At 32.5% G+C, this 23,149-nt stretch overlaps 1 protein-coding gene across 4 annotated transcripts in view; it reads right to left on the reverse strand.

Moving 5' to 3' along the window:
• The window catches only part of LOC145283742 (myoferlin-like), a 425,198-nt gene that overhangs the window by 202,628 nt on the left and 199,421 nt on the right, over nt 1-23,149 (reverse strand). For all 4 annotated transcript variants that reach the window (XM_080132804.1, XM_080132803.1, XM_080132802.1 and 1 more), the window contains exons 7-9: nt 19,836-20,030; nt 13,183-13,233; nt 6,508-6,654 (exon numbers count right to left, since the gene is read on the reverse strand). In XM_080132804.1, coding sequence (XP_079988930.1) covers nt 6,508-6,654; nt 13,183-13,233; nt 19,836-20,030 — 393 coding nt within the window. The remainder of the gene's footprint in view (nt 1-6,507; nt 6,655-13,182; nt 13,234-19,835; nt 20,031-23,149) is intronic.

Consider the following 23,149-nt stretch of genomic DNA (forward strand, 5'->3'; position numbering starts at 1 on the left):
ATCCTGGGCATCTTCACCGGACACCACGTGTCAATCCTGGGCATCTTCACCTGACACCACAAGGCAATCCCGGGCATCTTCATTGGACACCACGAGTCAAATCCCCAGCTTTTTTCACTTAGACCTCACAAAGAATTTCTGCTATATGTTGTGCTTGACTAGTGAACAAACTTTTTTCAATTTAAAAATCAAATCATTAAGACGCAGTTACTATTAACACTGCTACTACCATTGGCAAGGACTACTGCTATATTTCACTAATCAAAAAGCATCAAAACAACAGGGATGACTCCATTAAACTGACAAACACATTTTTTTTTTAATCTATCTCTAAAATAAATGATTGAATAATGAATCACTTAAAATTAAATTCATGTTTGTATGTTTCTTTCTTTTCACCATATGCTTATTCATAATTTAACATAAGCAACGTTGAGCTTGGCCAGAAATTATATGAGTGACCATTTTAGTATACAAGGTGTTATAAGCAAACACTATACACAAGTTCATAAATATGTTCCAACAAAGTTTTCTTACACCTTCATATCCTCCTGAATATTTTGATTGCAGAAATTCCCCTCTGCACCAAATTGCCGTAGGTTTTCATTACCAGATGTCACATACAAATTTATTATGTCTAAACCTTCAACCCCCGTCTTATCTGACTACACTTCGCCGTTTTATACAGTCATTCTTTTTAATTAGATACTATATTGCATCCTAGGAGAGGCTCATCACTTTTGCCCAGATCTATAGACGAAGTAGCTCGTATTTTCCCCCGCTCCCTGACAAGTCCTCCCACTCTCCGAGACAACACCGGGTAAATATATAACCATTACAACTGTTTTGACCTGCCACCCTTATTAACTGGATCAAACACTCTTACAAATATAACCACCATTACACTTCACTATTTGAAAATGATTTCTCCCCAGTAACATTCCTCATATTCTCATTGATTGTTAGCTTCAAATTCTATTATTCCGGATCATACAAAAAACGAATTACCACTGGATCTTGCTAGTTATATTTTAATCATTAGTATTGACTACACTTTAAAAGTATTTTCTTCATAAAAACATAACATTAAACACGCTTAAAATGTATCGATGTAATTTACATTAATATATAGTGATTTAAAGATTATGGAAGTTTTTTCAAGCATGAAAACGGTGTTACTTTTTGTATTTGATATTTATATAAAAATAAAATATTAAATACAAAAAGTAAGTTTTCACGCTCCAAAACACCTCCATAACCATTAAATCACTATTCTAGCAGCATACGTGGACTTTTAATATATATTATAAAATGGAAATTTAGGATCCGTCTAAAGCTGAAATTGTTCCATTAATTGTACTATCTTTTAATGCTCAGTGCATGAGGGTGGGGGTTTTAGTATCTGTTCTGTTGTCATATCCTCCCAATCATGATCTAATCCTATAAGGGGCATTCTTTTTCAAGTTTCATAAGAATGAAAACGAGAATTTTAATTCCAGATTATATTGTATAAAATTTCAAAACGCATGCATAAAATTAAATGTACGATAAAACACTTGGAATTGGGTATTTAAAAACAAGTTCTAATAAAAATAAGCAAAACCATCATGCAATTAAACATTTTGTGAATTAAGAAATTACAGAAAAAGAAACAATAAAACGTGATTTTGAAATGTAAGCAAAAATGAGGGGAACTGAAAAGAAAATGGTTTACTCAATTTATAAATAAACTTTAAAAAATTAAAATAAATTAAAAATGAAAATCATCGTCAAAAGATTGTATATCATGCAATAATTTTGATGTTCAAAGTTTTGTTTAGAAATATAAAACTAATTCCTTTTTATGAACCACGCACTATGCAGGATGAAGAGTTATCTCCCTTGTAATCAAGTCCATTGTTGTTTTAATCACGTGATTGGTCTTTTGTAGGGTAAAAAAAAAAAAAAAATGGCTTTGACTTCTTCCATCTTTGACAGCGTAGACCGCATTTCTGTCCACCCACCATACAAAAAATATCCACACAAGAACAAGTTTTCATATCATGCAAGACATTTTCATCCATTTTCTGAACCGAACAATACGTGTATAGGGATCAAAACATTTATTATTCAAAATTCAAATTTCTTTATATTCAGGGATTTTCATGTCATCTTTCACACACTTTCATCACTGTCAGCATTAGTAGTAGAACGTTGGCATCTCTAATGAACGTTAAATGTGTTAATGTTAATGATTGTCCTTTTTACCCTTTAATTTACAATTAGCCACGTGTGTCACATCATGGATGCTATAAAATATGTTGCCGCGTATGCGAGAATAAACACTATTCCCAACACCTGTTTATAAATTGGTTATCAAATATTTATATCGTTGATCTTTTACAGATTAAACTGATCCAAGTTATATTTATATTCCCCCCTCCTCCGCGATTTAAAAGAAATATATATTATTTATGTACGACAAGTTGAGGCATCACAAATGTCTCCTGTTGGTTCTCTATTGGTGTAATATTTAGGCACGTCGTTAGGGCAATCTGGAATTATGTCAAAAACAACGAGAAACAACTCAATTTAATTAAGATGGACTGGCATGCAGTTTTTTTTTTGTCCCCCCCCCAGACTTAGGGAGAATATTTAAAAAAAAAAAAAAAAAAAAAAAAACGTTATACATAAAAAGAAAGTGTTATATTAACTTGGTAAGCATTTACTATTAACTAGCGGGGGTACCCGGCGTTGCCCGAGTGTTTGTTTCCGGGACGGGGGGGGGGAGTTTTAAAAAATGTTATGGTAGGTAAGTAGGAAGGATCAAACCCGGAGTCATGAGTAAAAGTAGGAAAATAAAGTGTGAAAAAAAAAAACAAACAAAAAAAACATCTGCAACGTTAACAGTTCGGCCACCAAGAAAAGTCCATTCCAGTTGTTTAGGAAAAAAAAAAAAACAAAAAAAAAACGACTACGGTAGGTCGGCGCGAACGTGAAAATATAATGTGAATTGTCCAGCACGCTAACCACTACGCCACAGAGCACTGCAGCTTAGTTTAGTGATTTTAAATAACTTCACATGAAAGAACTACCAAGCCAAACCGGTGTTCTCTTCTCAACTGTTCCTTGTGAACGATCCCCAAACGGTGTTAAGTGGTTGCAGGGGGAGGAGGAATTTATTAGAGAGAAAATATTTTACCACTTCCATTGATCTTAACAGATTTTGGCCGTGACTTCTCAGCAGAAAAAGTATAGAAATCTAAGATTATCGAGGAATTTGAGAAATAATAAGCCTATAACACCTCAGATATTGTTCTGCCGTTTGTGCATATTATATTTGCATGAAATATCTTGATTTTTAATCCTATTAATGTCAAAATCAGACGGGAAAAAATGAGTTCATTTTATTTATATAGAGAAGAAGAGATAAGTATGTATATATTTACGGTTGTTGCCAAGATCAGAAAAATGGTTGCATCATTCTATCACTCCAGTAGGTATCTCACTACCGATACAATCCTCTATCTGTATAAGAGCCAATTACATTCTAAAATGGAGTACTGTTACCACATCTGGGCAGGAGACGCTTAGTGCGCCCTATCCTGCCTTGATAGAGTTAAAAACCGGTTTCGAAACCTAGTAGGCGATGCCTTTTTCTCTTCCTTGCAACCACTTTTCCGAAAGAGATATTGCAATCCTGTCTATCGTTATTTTCATAGCAAGTACTCATCTAAGCTTCAATCTATGCCCCCCCCCCCTGCCAAAATTTCGAAGAACACTTGACTAGCCCTAACCATTATCAACAATTTCCTCCACTATCTGTGCCTAAATCTAAAGGCAGATCCCATGAACAAAGCGCCTTTCCTAGAACCGCCTGCCTGTGGAACTGTTTCGCGAGTCTGCTTTCCAACTGACTACAATATGTTAGTCTTCAAGTCCGATGTAAACAAAATCTTGTTGAGTCGTCCTCTTTATGTAATCAAATTAAACCATTAACGAATACTACACTGCCACCTTACATTCATTAATCCTTATCCTTGAGTGGCCTTCAAGCCTTGTTAAGGCTTGATTCCCTTGTAAAAAAAAAAAAATAAATAAATAAAATACATTTTTTCCCCTTTAACTTAAGGTAATATTTTTTTCGTTTTATGTTTGATCCATATTTTTTTAAATAAATCCTCTATGACTGGGGGGAAAAATATTTTACGAACACTTTGGGGGGGGGGGAGAATAAACAGCATGACAGTCCATCTAAATTAAAATCAGTTGCCTATCTTGTTCCTATTTACTTGCCTTCCCACGAGGGCAGAGTTAGACACAAAGATTTTTAATGTAGGGAAAAATCCAGCTTCCAAAAAGAGGCACTCTAGATAGGAAAATGTCTGTCATGTAGAATTTCCATCCACTGACCGAGAACAAAAAAAAAAAAAAAAATAAAATAAAAAAAAAAAAAAAAAAAAGGTGAAATGTAGCATCAGAACAGATACTACACTGTGATCTTGGCCCAAAAGCCACTTATGTTGTTCTTGACATAAAAATCCCAGGTCGCTCGAATGACGTATCTAAATATCACAATAAAAAAAAAAAAAATCAGCAGGAACCATTTGTCATGCCTTGTACATTTGCCGTGCCTTCATTCGTATATCAATATAGCAAAACAATTTTTGTTGGCGTATACGAATACATGGTAACTAGACTGATTGTTCAAAAAAAAAAAAAAAAAAATGTTAAGAACTTGGTTATTTAAGGACTTATTTCACATTTTTTTTTTTTTTTTTTTTGCACAGTAATATTTAAATTGGGAAGCTTTTATGATCCAATTTAAACATAAAACTAAGACAAACAGTTCGTCAAATGCACGCTAGTATGAATATAACTTTTAAAAGGAAAAGCGTCGCCGGTAAATGAGTGTTTAATTTACGAGTGTTTAAGTATGCTGATATCAATCCGGGATACCGGGATGGTAAAGTATGAACAAAAACAGACAACAAATGACGGCATTTAAATTTCAAATCTTCGTACTCGTGATGGAACGATTCCAATATTTTCCCCCGATTCCGATACAATTACCGATTCCGTGTTCAATTACCAATTCCGATTCTTTATAAATCTCTAATTATTTAACTATAAGATTGTTATTTCTCCTGATTTTCGTAAACACGTTGAATATGCAAATAATTTCCTAAACGTCAAAATACACTTATGGAGAGTGATCTAGCGATTTTAGCTTTACTGATAATTTAAAATCAATAAATATTTATGAATCTATTATTATTATAAGCAATGGAAGATTTTACATTAAACAAAATCAAATAAAAATGACAAATAAAAGAACCGTTTTGGCATCGGAAAATAGGCATCATTTTTTCCGATTCTGATACACCCAAATCTTCAGATTTTTTCGAGTCCTGATTCAGAATAATCGTCCCAACATTACTTCGTACGTCTATTCTTCAAATAATCTTTCGCAGAAATCAGCAAATATGGAATTGCTGTTAAATATAACCGAAATGGTATAATGTATTTGAAAATTTCGAAAGAGAAAAGAAAGCATAAGTATGCCGTAAAACTGAACAACGAATACATACTTTGCCATTTTGAAAAAGAAAAGTTTCACTTTTTAATACTGGACAAATTAAAATAAATTTAGGTGTATTTTACGCCCGTCCAAAGCCCACCCCCTGTTAGTGATTGTTTAATTTACAAAATCTTGTATTTTGGCTTATAAATGTATGACACAAGTATTTCATTTTAAAATTCAAATAATCCTTATATCACGGAGAACAAAACCTAACTGTGTGTGTGTGTGTGTGTATATAACAAAAGTTTGTAAAAAAAACAAAAAAAAACATGATTAAACATCCAAAACATGCCAAGACTATAATAATATATACGAAATCTGAACAAAGTAAAATATAATATTTAAGCGTATTTTACGGCTGAGCAAAGCCAGGCGCCCTCTCCCCACCGCTAATAGATGTAAAAAGATTTGTAATTTAAATGCTGTCTTTCAAATCACTTCATCATCCCGGTATCCTACATTTATATCCTTAAACACTCGCATATAACTTGTATTATTAGAACACACATTTCAAATTTAACGGTTTGGAGTATTTTATCTTGTTTTAACTCTAGTATAAATTTAATCAGTACAAATTAAACTTGTCTAATTCATGTTCAAACTATTTCTCTGCAACCTTAGCTGCAGGACTGCTGGAAGAGAGTGATTGCTTAAGAAGATCTCTGTATTTACTTCCTTTCCAAGATATGGCGAAAGGTCACAAGATAAAAGATAGGAAATACCAGTACAGTAACGGGGATGTACTCTGGACTCACAAAAATAATTTGATTAACATTCCTCAGTAGAGGAGTCCCAGGCAAACTCCTTTTCTTAGGGAATATCTCTGATCATTATTAAATGGCAAAAGTTGTATCACTGTTTAATTAAACATTTAAAATACTTTAACATTTATTAATAAAAAAAGAATAGACATTTTTAAAGGCAAAGAAAATTTTTATACTCACAGGTGACTCATCTCCTGGTCCAAGCACAATAACACAGATCTTGAGGTAACCCTTACAACCGGCCATGTTGTCATCAGGGTCACTCAAAAGAAGCCATTTTCCAATGAAGGCATGCGTTGGTTCATCGTATACCATCCCTACATCCATCTGTAAAAAAGAATTTATATATTAATAGCCATAACTCACTGAAAACATGGGTCCCTCTCTGATAAATCAGGGGATCAATAAATATTTGGTGTTATCATTTAATTGTCGTATTTTCCTTATATATATGTTTTTTTTTTTTTAATTTTTAAAACCTCAGGTATCAATTTAGTCCATTACATTTAACTTTCACTATCTGAAGACTCAAACAGGATTGTTTGCTGAAACAATTGTAATGGACTAAGTTAATATATCTGAGGTTTTAAAAAAATAAAAACATATGCAGTACTATTAACATATTGAGCCTTTTCTTATACTGTTTTTTTTTGTTTGTTTTTCTTTTTAACACTTCTACCTCAGTTATATACAGTGTCGGCAAAAAGAAAGTCCGCGCTTGTAATTTTTTCAAAAACTGCAAATATAAGCTAAATTTAATACAACTGTTCAAACAACCTATACCTCATTTGATTTGCCTTTTATTCCTCTATAATTTTACCTGCTCATATTTGACTTTTAATTGAAATATTCTAGTGTTCACGTCAATTTAAAAAAATAACTTCAAATTGAGGAAGTAAAAAGAAAGTCTGCACAATGGAAAATTGTTATTTAAATGTAACTTTAGAACATTAATGCAACACAAATACAACAGGAACACAATGAACTAGTTAATATTTAGTAGCATAGCCCTTCTGCAATTTGACATCCTGCAAACTTTTAGGAATTCCTTGAATTAGACTCCAGCAATACTCCGGGGAAAGAGCATCCCACTTTTCTTTAATTTTTGTCCAAAGTTCTTCCAAATTTGAAATTTTATCATTGCGTAGCTGTTGCTCGATATAATGCCATACGTTTTTGATAGGATTAAGGTCAATTAAAGGTCAAATATGAACAGGTAGAATTGTAAAAGAATAAAGGGCGAATCAAATGAGGTATAGGTTGTTTAAACAGTCACATTAAATTTAGCTTAAATTTGCAGTTTTTGAAAAAATTACAAGTGCGTACTTTCTTTTTGGCGCCTGTGTAGATTATATAAGCAACAATTTTGGTGACATTAACTATAAAGTGATTAAAGAATATAAAAGGAATAAATTATGAAAGCCTTTAAAATGTGTGATTGCGAATTTTCAATTGAGTTAACATTACTGACCAGAAAGAAAGATTTCAGAGAGAGGAGAAGATGATTACTTGTTTGTTCTCACTCTTCCGGATTTTTTTTTTTTTTTTCCATTGCTTCAGTTTTATTTGAAAGACTAGCAGGACCACCCAGCGTTGTTCGGGACCATAGAAAACAATGAGAAAACTGAATTTGATTTTTAACATGCCTGTTATTCTTAGTATAGAGGATTTTTGATGTCTATCATTAGCTATCTCGAGCAAAAGAATATTTTACCTACCCTAGGACAGGTATTACGCAACATATGTATGAAATAATTGTACCTTCCCTAGGGCAGGAAATTTACAGCACGTATATGAAATAAGTTTTCCTTTCCTAGAACGGGGAATGTACAACACATATTTAAAATAATTTTACCTATCGTCAGACAGGTAATGTAAATACATATATGAATCCCTAGAGACCTCCAGAGCACTTTTAAAAGCAAAATAATCATGCTTCTTTCTACCCACCACCGTGACGTCATTTCCGGATCATAAAATTGAAAATTGAGAAAAATACTGACCCCCCCCAAAGCAGAAATTGGCCCAGTTGATCTTCACACGACATCAACAATATATATGAAATAAAGTAATTTTGAGAGCATAAACTGCTTCAGCCATTTGCGAGACTGACTTCATATTCCCACCCCTCTCAAAAATAAAGTAATATTGAGATCGTAAACTACTTCAACCATTTCGGGGACAGACCGCCCCCCCCCCACACTCTTAATAATATATATGAAGTTAAGTAATTGAACCATTTCCGGGACTGACTCCATACACCCACTCCTCTTGAAAATATAGCAATGAAGTAATTTTGAGGTCGTAAACTGCTTCAGCCATTTCCAGGACTGAATTTATATTCTCCTTCCCACTCTTAAAAATATATATGAAATAAAGTAATATTGAATAGTAAGCTGCTTCAGACATTTTCGAGATTGACTCCATGGCCCCTCTCTTAAAAATATGTATTAAACGAGTACATTTTTTATTAAGAATTTCAAATTCAACGAAACCAGATATTCTACATGATTTATACTTGCGTAAAAAGGTTATAGTAAACACAAACCTCTTTCTATATATATATTTATGTATGCATGTATATATATTTGTTAAAAATATTTTGCCTACCAAACTCTTGTCAGTTTTTGGTCTACAGACATGAAACTTAATATATAGAGTATTCAAACCCTTGCTAAACTTTACATTTGGCTTTTAGCCAGGGAAAATTGATACAAAAGTGTGAAAATTAAAAAATGGAATTTGTTAGGTGAAGGTGGAACGATTGCATGCGTAACGTAATAGCTGTGAGTTCATGCTTTAATTTTAACCTTGCAGCAAACCTGTCTTCATAGCTCAGGCATTAACGTCAAAGGAAAAAGCAAATCGTAAGCTAAACGCTTTGGTTTCGATTCTCGGTGATGGTGCACGAGTCGTTTCTTTTTAAATCATTACTAAATATTTTGGGTGCAAAATAATATAAATACGAAATCTGCATTATATTTAAGTGTACTTTACTACCGGGCAATGCCGGATGGCTTGCTAGTTTATTAATAAAAGTGAATGCTTTTCTTGTGTTTACAAGTAAATTATGAAATCTTATTTAAATATTTAATTTTTAAAAAAGTTATTGACCTTTTGAATACGGTCACATTAGTGGGGGACGGACGTTGCCCAATTGTAAAATATACTCCAATATTTTAATTCATGCATATTTTATATTTATTTCAGAACCAATTCTCTCTCTCTCTCTCTCTCATATATATATATATATAGAGTGGGGATGGTAATTAATAAAAACTGAAGAAAGTGCTCAATACTGTTGTAGAGCAAATATGCATTTTTAGCCGAAACAATAATGTAACTTAACAGAAAGATACGGTAATAAAAAAATAAAACATTATATATATATATATATATATATATATTAGTACTAATTTCAAAAGTTAAAAACAAAAAAGTGACTTGGGTACCATCAACTAGAATCGAAACCAAAAGATTTAGCACTTCAGCTGCACCCCTTACCGGTTGAGCTATCGACAGATAGTTTAATATTAAATCTTATCTACTTCAAGCTATGAATGAATTTATGCATACGTAAAAATAAATATGTTCACAAGTTGAAATTAACATTTTGCATTTCAAGTTGCCGACATATTTTTGTATGCATTATTCATCCAAACAAAGATTTTACTCGTTATAAACGATCCTTGGTGTATGATTACTATTTCCTGTTAACTTCAGTGTTATGTGACATGTAGTTTGAGAGTTTATCGGTTAAATATTTTCAGACACATACATGCATACATCTGTTTTATTTATATAGATTCAACTAGAAATAAGGTACTTGTATATTATCCTACCCAAGAAATCAGGTACTTGTGCAGTATAGTACTCGTATGAAAAGCAAAGAAAATAGAAGTTATTAAAACCGAAAACCATGTTATATATTCAAATAGCATGGCTTTTAAATGAGAAATAAGGTGCTTCTTCACTATAGCACCCAGATGAAAAACAAACAAATTCTTACTCTAGACGCACAGAAAGTTCAGCACAACAGAAAATTACTTAAAAGTATCGAGTTCTTTCATTTTTACATTAGAAAAAAAAAGGTACTTCTACAGTATCCTACCAAGGAAATAAGGTACTTGTACAGTGAAGTGCCCATATGAAAAACAAAGAAATTCTCATCTGTGACGTACATAAGTTATCAAAATCGAAAATCACGTAATATATTCAAGTAGTATAACTACTATATAAAAAATCCGGTGCTTCTTCATTATAGCACTCCGGTGTGAAAACAAATGCTTACCTGTGACATACCGAAAATTTAGTACAACAGAAAATTATGTAAATAATTTTAAATATGTGTTGTGCATTATCCGCCCTGTAAATTTCCTGTCCTAGGGAAGGTACAATTATTCCATACATATGTTGTGTAATACCCGTCCTAGGGTAGGTAAAAATATTCTTTTGCTCAAGATACCAAATGATACATAGACATAAAAACTTCCTCTATTCTAAGAATAACAGGTATATTCAAAATTTTTCTCATTGTCTTATACGATCCCGAGCAACGCCGGGTGGCCTTGCTAGTTATATATATATATATATATATATATGCTTGGCATTTCTTTGATTTAGCCATGTACAGCGTATCACCTGTTGCATTAAACTCCATAACACATCTGGATATCAGAGACTAGAAAGCTTGACAGAGTGAAAAATAACCTGGCTCAATTGCATAAGTCATAAGCGATATGACGGCATGCAACCTGGCTCAACATTTTGGATCAGACTGCATCGAAAGCAAACATGAAACGTTGCATGGTGTCACTCGAAAGTTTGGGACACCCATAATACTTTAAATGTCAAAATCAAAAGAAAGATCGATATGAACATCGAAGTGATTTATTGAATGTAGATGATAGCAGAATAACCATGTCATCAAAAGATTGGAACATGAAAAAAAAAAATGGTTTCCAATAACAAGTATGTTAGTAAGGGAGATAATTAGGTTAATTAATTAGGTTAATTAATTAGGTGTGTTTCAGCATTAAGAACATACGGATTGATTTGCTGCAAAACAACCAAACCATATTCTTTAATTAAACATAAAAAGTACCACAATCTAAGATTAACATGTTTTACTATGTTTCTGAATTTTTGAGACGAGGATAATTCGTATTATTTGAATTATTCAGACTACTGTTCTCATCTCGAGTGTTACTCGAGACAAAGTTTCTGTCGGTATAAACTCCAACCTCTAGGTGTATCTTGTCAAACTTGAAGCATGTTACTCATCTGGATTTAATAAAGGGTTCTGTTCAAAATTCTGTACAGATTCCCAAGTTTGACAAGATACAGCTGCAGATTGGAGGTTACATCGGCCAAAATGTGAGAACTATAGCCTGAATCATCCAACTATTTTGCTAAATGTGAATGGCTAAAAAAGTATTTGACTACCTCACAAAAATTAGCCCATGAGAAGGTTTGGTAACTAAAATTAATTGGTGAAAGAGCAACAAACTGATCTTGTTTAGCTATTTTATATTGTATTTGTCTTGTATTATTGTGCATCTATATTACAAATAGTTCAATTTATTGACGGATCATATCTCAATCCTATGCACAATTGACCAACGACAGGTATGGGGAAAATCAAGCAAGTCCCCAAAGACAAAAAAGCAAAAATAAATGACATTTTTGTACAAACAAAGGCTCCATGCAAAATATTGAAAAAAAATTTAAATGAAATAAAAATAAAGACTCGACTCCATAACTCCCCATCTTCAATAAAAAAAAACAAAAAAAAACTGTATGGTTGAAATTGTGGCCCTGGTAACTGGGCATTAATGCTTTCTGCCAATTCTCATATGTTGAAGTTGGCTTGTTTTCCTTACAACACATCTATGGAACAAGAGTTATCGATTACAATGGAGTCTTTACAATGTTTCCATTCCTCAACGATATTGCAGACCATTTTAATACCATGGCCATATTTTGTTTAATGTGCAAATGTCGGACTGTTTTTAGAAATTGACTTCCAAACTAATATTTAGCCAAGTATTTATTTATCCGTTTCAAGTTCATCCTTATCAATTTCTCCCATGTCTTCCTTAGCCTTCTCCAGCCAACCGACTCTACTACCTCAAAGCTTCTACCCCCCCCCCCCAAAAAAAAATTCTTAACTATTCTTTCAACATTACGATACAAAGTCTCGTGTTTTGCACAAATCTCAACCATATTTAAACCAATTCAATGTACAAGTTTAAAGTTTGCATAACAAAAATAATCAAGTCAGTGAAATTCTAATTGGGTTTTATTTGCTGCCATCAAGATAACTATTTTGAAATATTAGAAATACAGCCCAATTAAAACTAGCACAATTTATAACACATTTACTTCCGAGTGTTTTCTGCCAAATTCATGGTTGAATTAAATTTGTGCTCATTTTTGCATGAAATACTAATCCCTATTTGTTCCTAATTGTACACTGATTGGATAACATAACACCTAGTTTGCTGTACCTTATAAAGGTCGATACAAAATTGCAGCCAGATCGACCCCATATTTTCAGAAAAAATGAAATGGAATGGACAGACAGATTAAGAAATAATATAGATAATGCCATGAGTTTTTTTTTTGGGGGGGGGGATTCAGAATGCAAGAAAGATTATAAAAGAATAAAGGTGAAACATTGTCTATTTATGATGCGGTAACATTAATAAGGCAGGGGGTGCAAGAGATGTTAATACAGAGATAAAGTAAAGATAAATACAAGTGCTAGTATTACAGTTATTAATATAAAACCACAAATAATTTATGCTATGTAATAAAATTAATATATTAGAATAAACACAAAATATTTCTGACCTTGAATGAGCCAATTAAGGAATCCGATCGTAATTTCCGAGAGTTGAATACCTGAAAAATGAAAGAATTATTAGCAATTTCAATACCAGAAGAAGTGGCGTTTTTTTTAAAAATTTTATTTTAATTAATGTGATCATAAAATTATGAAAGAATCAGCATTTATTTTCTCACGAACTATTTAACGCCGATTCAATTGTTTAATTTTCTTTTTCAGATGCAGCAGTATGCATTTGATTTTTATCAGAAAAAGTCGAAGATAAAATGTTCCTACTTAAATCATAAGCAGTTAAATGAAATAATGTCTTTATCTAGATGTGTTTGTTGCACATGCACTAATCATGTATGAATCAATGTAGATAAATTACACTGGGGAACACTATTTTTTAACTTTCTGTTGCATTTGCTTTTTTAACCGATTCTGCAGGATTTTTAGGCGCTGATTTCAAATCTGAAATTAGTTTTTCTCCATAAGCTCTAGTTTTCATGCAATTTGAGATAGATGAAATAGTCTAAATATGAACTTACGTAACCCAAATCTAAGCATTTTGAGATTATATACATAGATAGATTCTAATATTTTTATCTGCCTTCTTTTTTCCAGATCAAACATGGCTTCCTCATCGAAACATCACTGTAGAAACAAGCCTGATGCCTTCTGTTACATCTGTGGTTGCTACACACTCCATCATCAGAGACGCAACATATTCTTGTTTATGAAGCGAGCCTACACGGCTTATTTTGAAGTTCATCTTGGTGACCAATACAAGCAATGGGCTCTTCATATTGTGTGCCACAATTGTGAGGAAACGCTCCGAAGCTAGACCAAAGGAAAACGCAATGGTCACCTTTTGGAGTTCCAATTATTTGGCGAGAACCCACCAACCATGTAACTGATTGCTACTTCTGCATGTTAAACACAGCGGGTGTGGGCAAGAAAAACAGACATAAGATCGTATATCCGAACATTTCCTCATCTATTCGGCCTGCTCCACACTCTGAAGAGGTTCCTGTTTTTTTTTCTTTTTTAATAAAAATCAAAGATTGCATAAAATCTGTAGCTTGCAGAATAAAACTAACTTCAGATTTGAACTCAGCACACTATAAATGACTAAAAACAAGTCTTTCTTTAAATGCAACATATTGAGTGTTCCCTTGTGTTATTAATTAACCCTTATCCTCGAGTGGCCTCCTTGATAAGTGGTGATGCATATGTAAAGAAAAAAAAAAAAAAAAAAAATTAAAAATAAACGAAAATTTCCCCCACTCTTTATCTGTGCCTAAACCTAAACATAGATTTCATGAACAAAGCTTCTTTCTTACAACTGCACACCTGTAGAACTCTTCCGTTTGCCTGCTTTCCAGCTGACTACAATATGATCGTCTTCAAGTCCAACGTTATCAAATTCTTGATGAGCCCTTCTCCTTAAGTAATCCAATTCACCAAATTTCCACTTCTGACGATTGCTACGACATTGTCCCATTGACTATTATACACTCTTTAACCCTTATCCTCGAGTGGCCTCCAGGCCTTGATAATTAGTAACTCCTATGTAAAAAAAACTTCCCACTCTCTAAATAACTCCATAAAATCTATATAATTATTAAACTCAAATGACCTTGCAACATCCAGTTTACGACTTCCGGTTGCGCATGCATACATAAACAAATAATCAACGCGACAATAAAACGTATTGTTTTTCTGTGTACGTTTTCAACATCCCAATTGTTTTATTTTTTTCGCATTTAAATTATCCAAATAAACAATTGTTAATACTTTCTGCATTTTTTACAGCGTTCATTTCCGTATTACGTTTAAGTTATTTTAACGCAATTTTCTGACAAATAAATCTGCTTTAACTAGTTGACAACCATAAGAGCATTTTACAACGGCGATTTACCCACCGCCTTCATTCTTTTTTTAAAATTTATTCTCCATTTTTTAATACACCTTTCTTAAAAAACATTCATACATTTTCTTCTACACTACCAACATAAATAAATAACCCCGAAAATATGCTTTTTTTTTTTTAAAATTTGCATTACAAATAAATAACCAATGTGACAATAAAACGTATTGTTTTACTGTGTACGTCTTCAGCGTCCCAATTGTTTTGTTTTCACGTTTAAATTAAAAGATATATCAAAATTTGAAATTTAACTTTAAGTATTATGGTATCTGTTCAATGCACATTTACCTATAAGTATGGCACATCACTTATAATTCAATGGCTGTAAGTTTTTTTTTTTTTCAAAAATAAACAATTATAAACAGAACGACTCATCTATCTATATTCTTTTTTCATCATAATATACTTTCATAGAAATGTTTCTGTTATGTCACAAAAAAACTATTTTCTTTACGTCACAAGTGTCACGCTCATATACTAATTCCATAACTAATATAACATACTGACCCAATGGGTCACGGGTAGTCTAGTATTCAATAAGAATTCCATCAAAATTAGTTAATTCCCAATCCTTACATGTTCTTGGAGGATTGGGGAGATTTACACCATATAAAAGGAAAGGTTTAACATTGACCACCTCAATTTCGACTTTTCATTTCCAATTGGCAAGCGGAATATGTAAAGGCAGCGTTAAACAATCCTTTTAAATGCATACCACGTTGCTGAGACACCAGTAAAAAAAAAAATAAAAAATAAAAAAATAAAAATAAAATAAAAACCGTAACATAACTCGAAAACTAAAACAAACCCTACAGAATCGATGAGGAAGTATTGATTTGTTTGATTAATTTCCAAGAAATGTAGTTACGTTGTACAGAAAAACTAAAAATTATACAAACGATAGTATTTCTAATCAACTGAATGTTAAGTCCAATGTTTTCGAGGTATGGCCAAACTGGAAATATTTACTTGCATCATGGACATTCTGAAGGAAAAAAAAATCTAGTTGTGACCATCTTATCTTCTGAATTGTCAATGATTCAGAGAAAAATAACCCATTAACTTTTGTCTGCAAAGTGTGTTTGGGAGCATACACAATAGGTAATGCATGTGTATCTTTTTTGGTTCCCCAACAAAAGGAGGGTGGACCTGTAAATTCACCCTTGCCTGTTCGTCCGTACTTTTCTCAATAACTATGCCTAGGAATTTTTTGAAATTTTGTAAAAACATTAAACATGATACAAGTAAAAAAGTAACAGAATGGATTTTCTGGGAAAACTCCGGTTGACCCCCTAGGAGTGCCTTTCGGGTTAAAATGGTTAAAATTGACACTTTTGTGCTTATCAAAAGAAATTGATGCCATGGATTTTTTTTTTATAAAACTTTCTGAAAAGTTATAACCAACTGATTTCTATATAATTTTGTTTGTCTATATTTCACGATAATTCTTGGGTGTGCCTCAGGGGGTCTTTTAGGGCTAATACAAACACTCCATTTTTGGGACTATTTTACCATATTTGTCCAAAATTTTCTGTGTATATCTATTTAGCAGTTTTTCATGGTGCTGAACTCAAATTTAAATATGTTAAGGCCTTGGGGACTTTTGAGGCTAAATAGGGGGGGGGCAAATGGTCACTTTTTTTTTTTTTTGGCATGGTGCAGAACTCAAATTTACATATGTTAAGGTCTAAAACTGCAGTTTGTTCATTTTCACCAGGATTTAACGTCCCCTGGGGACTTTTGGGGCTAAATGGGGGGGGGAATGCTGAACTTAGTCATTTTTTTTATGCCTCGTTCACTGTGCACTCACGAGGGACCATGCATGCTTCACTTGTTTTATTTTACTTCAGTCGAAGTTCTCAAAAATCAAGGAGGCCCCTTCATAGGGGCTAACCCTTGATCTGTATATGAGCTACATAGATATTCGAAAATTCCATTAAATCTTCCTTACATCTCAAATGTTTAGTAAAGAAGTTAATATTAATTTCCTCTTTCCAATTGACCATTTATATGTTATCATACAAACACTGAACATATGGTCTAGTGTTAGTTTTACTCATTTAGAACTGCTTTAAAGCTTCACCGTTCATTCATTTTGCGACAAAATTTCAAATAATTTATTCAGTTCATAGGTCACTTTCTCAGATATATTTTGAAAAAATCATTTTCCAATTTTCGTTCGGTAAAACAAAAGTTATAAAATTAATGGTGGGCAAAAGTCCTCAGAATTAGTATAGGAACGTGAGAGACGGTTTATTCTGATTGGCTGTTGGTTACCATAGCAACTTTATCATAGTTGACACCTTCCTAAATCATAGTGAGAATGTCGCTCGTATGCTATCTTATTTGGATTATATAGAGACAGTTAACAAAAGTGATGCTCTTTGCCGTGCTAGGGCTGATAATCTTTCACTTCTGCCGTCGTTAATTCTGTTTCTTCCCCCCCCCCTTCTTTCTATTTATTTACTTAATTACGTCTTATTTGATTTTTTTTTTAATTTAGTCAATTTAAGAAGTTGGTAATAATTTTTTTATGAATTGTTGACAATGTGTATGATATGGAACACAAAGAAAATATTATTTCAAAACAAAGCCTGGAAAAATCATGGATTATATAGAAAAATGCGAGCATGGAAAGTAATATGGTTAAGATTAAACTTAGAAAAGTAAAAGGACTAGTTTTTAAAACTGTAAAAAGAAAAAGATATTCTAGTAAAAAATATAAATTTATAACTTAAATTATTGTAGCATAAAGATTTTTTTTAAATTTTAATCTAACATTATATATATATATATATATATATATATATATATATAAATTGTTAATGCTGCATTATTTTAAGTTATAAATTTATTATTTTTTTTTTTTACTAGAATATCTTGTCTTTCTTTTCCAGTTTTAACAACTAGTCTATTTAACTTTTCTAAATTTAATCTTAACCATATTACTTTTCATGCTCGCATTTTTCTATGTAATAATATATCTAGATCTTACTAGTGGGTTATCCAGCTTAATGATGTTTCTTGTGGTAAAAATCACTGTGCAACATTCCTTGTAAAAGCCATTGGTCCATGAATACCATGTGATTTTGAATATTTAGTCAGGGTTTATTTTCAGAGAAAAGTATCCTCACCCCAAGTTGTCCTGATAAAGCCCTAACAGAGATACCTTAGGCACTTAAGGATAAGGTCTAGTAAGCATCCAATATGTGCATGTATGCGTACATACCTGTATCTAGCCAGTGAAATACATACAAAGGAAGCACACAGGAACAGGTGAGTATAAGAGTAAGTATGTAAATGTCTAAGTACAAGTGTGTGTTCATTTAGTTTCATCACAACCCATTCATCATTGATCCCAGAATTCTTTGATGAAACATACCACACAATCACAAGGGTTCTTTCCTTTTTTATCAGATGTATGCCTGGACAATAGTCTTCTCCACCCAATCTTAAATATGTTTATCTCTCAGGATTACCATCCGTTAGATCATGTTGCATGGATACTTTTGCCCACTAGTCAGATGTGCAATATTAGAAACCACAAAAGTATCATGTTGACCCAGAGCATTCTGCAGACACTACATCATTGGATCACTTTGATAAAAACAGAGTACACACGGATACTGCGTATTGATCCAAGTCAGAAGTACTAAGGCAGATTTGAACTTAACAAGACCAATAACTTTTTTATACTTAACTTTAAAAAAAAATTAAGGTTCTTATCCAGAGTTCCCTGTATATATCTAGAAAAGTGAAATTTTCTCTGTGTGTGTGTGTGTGTGTGTGTGTACATTTCCCTACGAAATTACTCTGTCAATTTTCAGTCTTCAGACTTGAGATTTGGCATAAGGGGTATTGAGATTTGGGAAAATCTTTTTAATCCGTTTTCAGCCAGAAATTTGGCTGTTAAGGGATCCAAGTTCAACGATTTGACCTTTGAAAACTACCAACCTCCTCTGCCAACTTTGGGTCTGAACACTTGAAATTTTAGATATAGGTTACATGGACATGGATCAAACTTTTTAATTTGATTTGAGCCCAAAACAAATGTTAAGGGGTCAAAATTAGGGTTAAAGTTAAAAAAAAAAAATTGAAATTTTACATAAAGTGTATTCAGACATGCAAGTTTTTTTAAATCAGTTTTGGGCAAAAATTTGGCTGCTAAGAGGTCAAAGTTGAAAGAGTTGACCCTTGTAGACTCTACCAAAATCCTCCGCCAATTTTGGGTCTAAACACTTAAAATTTTAGATGTAGGTTACCTGGACATGAGTCCAACTTTAATATATACATATGCACATAAAGTTATGAACAGTGCATAGAGCCTGAGCAAAGCCGGGCTGAACTGCTAGTAAAAATGATGAAATGAAAATATTCTAAAAAGCACATAAATTGATCAAGTAGTTTTATTTTTATAAAGAAAATCATTTTTAAACGATTAATGGGAATTCGTAGGCATTACAACAAATCTCATAAGTTTTACTTTTTGAGTTATCTCCCATCGTGTTAGAGATTTTTGTTTAGATTGTTTTCAAAATGTCAAACAAGACAGCCGCTGTTTGGTTACTCATTAAATTTCATTTTCTTATTTAAAAATAAAACTACTTGATCAATATTTGATTTTTGGAATACATTTTCGTTTCGTCATGTCTACATACATCATACAGACTTTTTTTTTTTTGTCTTTTTTAACAATGTAACAAAAAACAGAAGAGTGTCTCCTTAAGAAAGGCCTTAAAAACTTACCTGAAATTCAATAAGCTCATCAAACAATTCTGCTGGAGACATGTTGAAATTAAAGAAGAAAGATTCATTCCAAAATGGAGAATTGGTGGATTTTTTGACTCTGGTCTGTTTTGTTTGGTTGCAAACGGTTACTCTTGCCAAAGGCTGAATATTGGAACCCTGGAGCTGGCGAGCTTCTAATACTTTAACTCGGATCTTGAAAGAAAAAGAAAAAAAAATGTATAAAATTAGATTTGTTAGCATAACGAAAATACAGATTAAAAAAAAAGTTGTTTACATAAAAATTAAATTTAATTTTCAACTTTATTATTTGAAATCTATAATATAAATCTCACCTGTCTGTTTAAATGTATTTTGCACGTCTGCCTAAAACTTTCGACAGAGGCGACGGATTTTCATGAGATCGATATCGTTTCAGACGACAAATACCGAAAAATTGGTTAAAATCATTAATTCCTTCACTCAACTGGGCACTTTTCTACAGGGCGGGGTCGTTTTTTTTTTTTCGTCGTTATTTTCGAAAGTCAGACCCTCTTTTCGACTGACTAGCCTTAATTTAAACCTTCACCATTTCCGGTTTGGCGATGAGCGCAACGGCAAAGACGTCATGTTTTTGTTTTTTTCACATTCTTTTCCTCCTTCACGGTACGAGTTCGAGCCTGCCTGCCACCACTTTTTTTTTTTTTTAACTCATCACACCTCCAAACACCCGTGCAACGCCAGGCTAGTTTTGAATAAATCTCATATGGCAGGGAAGGGGTGGATCTGACTAGCTATTTTCTTTCTCACTTGCTCTAAGTATTATAAATAGTTTGGTCCGGCAATTTTTGTACTCACCAACCTTTGTATGACGGGATGGTTATTTATATAAATACAAATAAAATATGCATGGGTTTTTATTATAGAGTGGAGGATAATATAATTTTTTTTTCAATAGGAAATCGGAATATTCTGTCATTGCTTGATCAAAGGTTTGGAAGATTTTCTGATGATCATGCACAAAGGATGGATCTTCAGGATTATTTAAAAAAGAACGAATCAATTTAATTTTGCAATATCTTAATAAGCAAAAGAAATAGAAAACTCAAATTCAATTTTCATATAAACACTGTCCATATCCAAAGAGTACATTATTCGTTTTTATGAAGTGCTTTGCATTATCGCCAATGGTAGGTGATAATTTCACTTACCACAATGCTTAAACCCTGAAAAAGAGACATTATATATATATATATATATATATATATATATATATATATTCAAAGAGACAGTTCTTTAGTGTGGATAGACAAGTTGTTGAAGCTAAGATTGGTGCCTGGTAACTAGGGCTGTGATAACAGCATATTCTTTTTATTCTTTTGACTCAAGTATATATCCGACACAGGTGCACTTAAGCAACCGAGGAGCACATCCGTCTATATAAAAACACATAAGATATTAACGGATATATACTAAAGAGTAACAAAACAATGAAAAGAATCTGCTGCTGTCATATCATAGCCCTAATGATGACTAAATGATTAAAACCATTAACTGTCAAACAAAATCTCAATATTTATATAACTAGTGAAGCTTGCTTCATTCTTATGAAAAGAATTGGGTAATCTCCAAAAATACCGTCAGGGCTTACAACATGGCCGCCAGAAGAGTCACGTGATCAGGTTGATCCAAAACATGAATCGCCGTATTACGAAACCGGAAAACGCAACAATGAAAACAATGTTTACAAAATGTCTACGAACGTGCGTAGACATTTTGTAAACATTGTTTTAAAAATAATACTTCTATTATGTTTTAAACGACTGTAATAGTTTATTTTGGAAGTATATTTCATAAAGAAAATTGACAACCCACTTTAAAAACAGAAATTACGAGTTTTATATATTTTATTCGCAGTTTTTTGTTGGGGGTGTCAAAAATTCCGCCTAAAATTCTGATACACCTAGTCGACCACTTGTTTGTTCTGAATAAAATACTTTTTATAAACACTGTTTTAACTAAAAACAACCTAAGATTGTTTCTCAAAGTTTGCCTATTTTTATAACAACATTATATCAACAAAAAATTAAATACGAACAAATTGTGATTGTTTGTCAAAGTTTGCCTTCAAGGCTGCGTTTTCCATTTGCACGATTCATGTTTTGGATCAACCGGATCACGTGACTCTTCTGGCGGCCATGTTGTAAGCCCTAACGGTATTTTTGGAGATTACCAAGAATTTCATTATTACTAATGGTTGTTGGCTATTTCACTTTTCACATAGCTCAGAATTATTAGAAAAAAATAAATAAAAATAATAACTGTTTCATTATATTATATTTTAAGGAACTGCAATAGAAAACTCCAGCAAAGTCTCAAATATTTTATTCACATATACTATCTATATTAACTCTTTCGAGTGATTGAAATCAGTGATATTAATAGATAACTGCCTTCTATCGATGACAGTATCTGTCAAGTCGGGCATCGATATACTGCAATCTTTTTTCTTTTTCTAAAAGTAACTCTAGCACACCTTTTTACTGGTCAATTTTTAAGGCATTCATCGTCAATATTAAGACGAATAATGAAAAAGTAGTCCTGGCCGTTTCCATTTGTTGTTCAAGTCTTCCTCTTCTTTTGGGGGGTTCGGGAGAATAGAATCTTCCAGAAGTAGTATTACAATAAATTCCAGTTCTACGTCATTTTTTTTTTAACTGTTAGGTAAAAGTACAGAATAATTACCCCCCCCCTTTTGCAGTTGAAGAATGGGGTTTCTAAATAATCCCGCTTAGCATTCATGTACAAGACAAAAAAAAAAAAAAAATATCATAGATAACGTCTGTGAAGTCTCGATAATCGGTCAAAAAACAGAAATGAAATCAAATACGCCACAGAATGTAAAATTTGTACCAAAAAAAAACAAAAAAAAAACAAATATATAAGAAATAAGTGTTTCCGTAGCTAATAAAATTTAATCTAAAACCTACATGCATAATATTTTGCCGTTTTAACTTATTTCTAAGCGTTTATTCAGTTCTAAAAAGGAAGGGTCGACATAACGTCTAGGTAATCGGTTAAAAATATAAAATTAAATCAAAGTGGCAACAAGAATAGAAAATGCCCCCACCCCCCAAAAAAAACAAATATAGCATCATGAAAGGTTAGATAATCTCTCAAAAATAGAAAATTTAATATTGGTATCCGTAATTTTTTCCAGGGCTTTTATTTTTTTTGTGAGTGTGTGTGTGGGGAGGGGCATGTCAGTATTTTGTGCATATTTACATTCCCAAACCAATGCTGTGTGTACATTTTGAGAATGTTCTGTCCATTTG

This window comes from Euprymna scolopes, chromosome 8 (assembly GCF_053919585.1).
Source record: "Euprymna scolopes isolate OS-2025 chromosome 8, ASM5391958v1, whole genome shotgun sequence".
Lineage (NCBI taxonomy): Eukaryota > Metazoa > Mollusca > Cephalopoda > Sepiida > Sepiolidae > Euprymna > Euprymna scolopes.